Source organism: Propithecus coquereli, unplaced genomic scaffold (assembly GCF_000956105.1).
Source record: "Propithecus coquereli isolate 6110/MARCELLA unplaced genomic scaffold, Pcoq_1.0 Scaffold227, whole genome shotgun sequence".
Lineage (NCBI taxonomy): Eukaryota > Metazoa > Chordata > Mammalia > Primates > Indriidae > Propithecus > Propithecus coquereli.
In genome coordinates, this window is record NW_012147808.1 from 2,742,241 (window position 1) to 2,744,542 (window position 2,302).

The 2,302-nt window shown below is 43.7% G+C and overlaps 1 protein-coding gene across 1 annotated transcript in view; it reads right to left on the reverse strand.

The window, feature by feature from the left end:
* The window catches only part of AGBL2 (ATP/GTP binding protein-like 2), a 61,791-nt gene that overhangs the window by 3,890 nt on the left and 55,599 nt on the right, over positions 1 to 2,302 (reverse strand). Inside the window, exons 9-11 of the mRNA XM_012645104.1 lie at positions 2,116 to 2,182; positions 777 to 902; positions 157 to 264 (exon numbers count right to left, since the gene is read on the reverse strand). Coding sequence (XP_012500558.1) covers positions 157 to 264; positions 777 to 902; positions 2,116 to 2,182 — 301 coding nt within the window. The remainder of the gene's footprint in view (positions 1 to 156; positions 265 to 776; positions 903 to 2,115; positions 2,183 to 2,302) is intronic.

Genomic DNA, 2,302 nt, shown 5'->3' on the forward strand with positions numbered 1-2,302 from the left:
GCATGCCAACCCCCAATTTTAATTTTCCCTTGCTCTCAGTAGCACTGACAGGTAAGGGTGACTATTGGCTATTGCGTTTTTCACCTTGTGGGTAAGATGTGCTAATTGGAGAAATCAGAAGAACGTGTGTGACAAAGAGTCAAACAAAAATACTACCTCATTGAACCTTGGTTTTTCATTTTTCATTGTTGAAGAATGGGAATTCTCTGAATTTTTTAAAAAGGTAGGCTGCTTTTGCAGAGTAGAAGCATATCCTGCTCTTTCCTAGAAGGAATGAATGAAAAGAGAATCTTTTTGAATTGATCCATTCATAATTGACCCAGTTCACCCAACAGCAAAACTACCAGCTCTGAAAGCACTTCTGGCTTTAGAAAGCAAATGGTGCAGTCTGAGTGTGGCAGCTCAGAGAAAGACTGAGAGGGAGCTATGCAGTGTCCTTTACCTGGACCAGGCTTGCTCCCACAGTCACCTATCCACTCGGACTAGCTTTAGTCACCAATCTTCCAGTACCATCTCTTTCCTCTAGAAATCCAGACTTGGTCTAAAGCCAGACTTGCTACGCCAGAGCATAGGAGAGGATCAGTGGGCCAAGGCTGAAACCTGCTCAGAGATGTCCAGAAGACTCATGGAAGGGCTCTGACCTCAAAATAGAAAGCCTTCCCCTCTCCCAATCTCCATCCCCCTCTGGTTTGGAGTAAACTTTAACCTCTTTTCCTGCTCCCTCTATGGAATACTCTGTGATCGGACAGTAGAAATAGGTAGCAGGGCTTTCTTACGGGGGTTTCTTCTGTTAACTTTAACTCCTGCATCAAATTATTTTTCTGATACTGCTCATTTCGCTGTTTCCTAGTCTGACGTAGCTTCTTTTTTTTCTTCTTAAGCGCCTTCTTCTTCTGATTCAACTATTCCAGAAATAGAGAAACTGGTCACTGAGGATTCCAGAGCTATGTCCACCCACATATGGCACACTTTTCACACAACACTCAAGACATAAAGGCTATCAGGGGTGGGGAACCCACAGCCTTGGGGACACATGTGGCCTTCTGGATCCTTGAGTACAGCCTTTTGACCGAATCCAAATTTTACAGAACAAATCCCTTTAATAAAGGACTGTTACGGACTTGGTCGATGGGCTGCACTTGGAGATCTGGAGACCACCTGTGACCTTGAGGCCACAGGTTCCCCAGACAATCGACAGCTCAGTTACCTCCTTACTAGAGGCTGCTCCCTACTTAACACCCCCAAATCCCACTATTACAGATACACTGCCAAAGGGGAACATATACCAATAACCAAATATCTGTGATTTATAATATGAAACCAGATTACTTATGGCAATAATGTCAGGCCCAGATAACACTGATCATTAGATGTATGGTTAAACTGATCATTAGTTTGTCTTTTTGTTTGTTTGTTTGTTTGTTTCTTGTTCCTAGGGATAGAGACGGGGTCTCACTGTGCTCAGGCTGGTGTCAAACCCCTGAGCTGCAGCTATCCTCCTGCCTTGGCCTCCCAGAAAGCTAGGACTACAGGTGTGAGCCACCGTGCCCGGCCTGATCATTAGTTTGGTTGTTACCATAAGGTGGCTTTAATAATTAAGCAAGAAAGTTATTATTTTTTCTTCTTGTTTTTTCTTTACTTTTCTATTTTTTTGAGACAGGGTCTTGCTCTGTTGCCCATGCTAGAGTACAGTGGTGTCATTGTAGCTCACTGCAGTCTCTGACTTCTGGGCTCAAGCAATCCTCCTGCTCCAGCCTTCCAAGTAGCTGGGACTATAGGTATGCGCCACCATGCCTGGCTAATTTTTCCATTTTTTTGTAGACATGGGGTCTCGCTCTTGCTCAGGCTGGTCTGGAACTCCTGGCCTCAAGCAATCCTCCTGCCTTGGCCTCCCAAAGTGCTAGGATTACAGGCATGAGCCACTGCACCCAGCCTAAGCAAGAAAGTTATAAAGGACAAAATAAAAGACTCCAGGGCAAGGTGACCAGTTAGGATACGATTGCTGTATTTTCTGTAGATCTTAGGACAGTTGCAAAATTTCACCAAATTATTGAGTAGTATTGTGATTTTTTTAAGGCTGCTACTTCCGGGTTGTAAGAGTTAATATAATCTCACCTCATCTGCCATGTTCAGCAGGTGAACAGGAAGACCATCTGAGAGAGAGCTGTCAGAACCACTGGTGCTGTTTCCAAAAGAAAAGAAAAAAGGGAAATAACTATCATTAACATTACTATGTCTAGGAAGTATAACATTTACCAGATCAGTGCATAGGATTAGGATATTTAGCCCACTATTTGCCTCA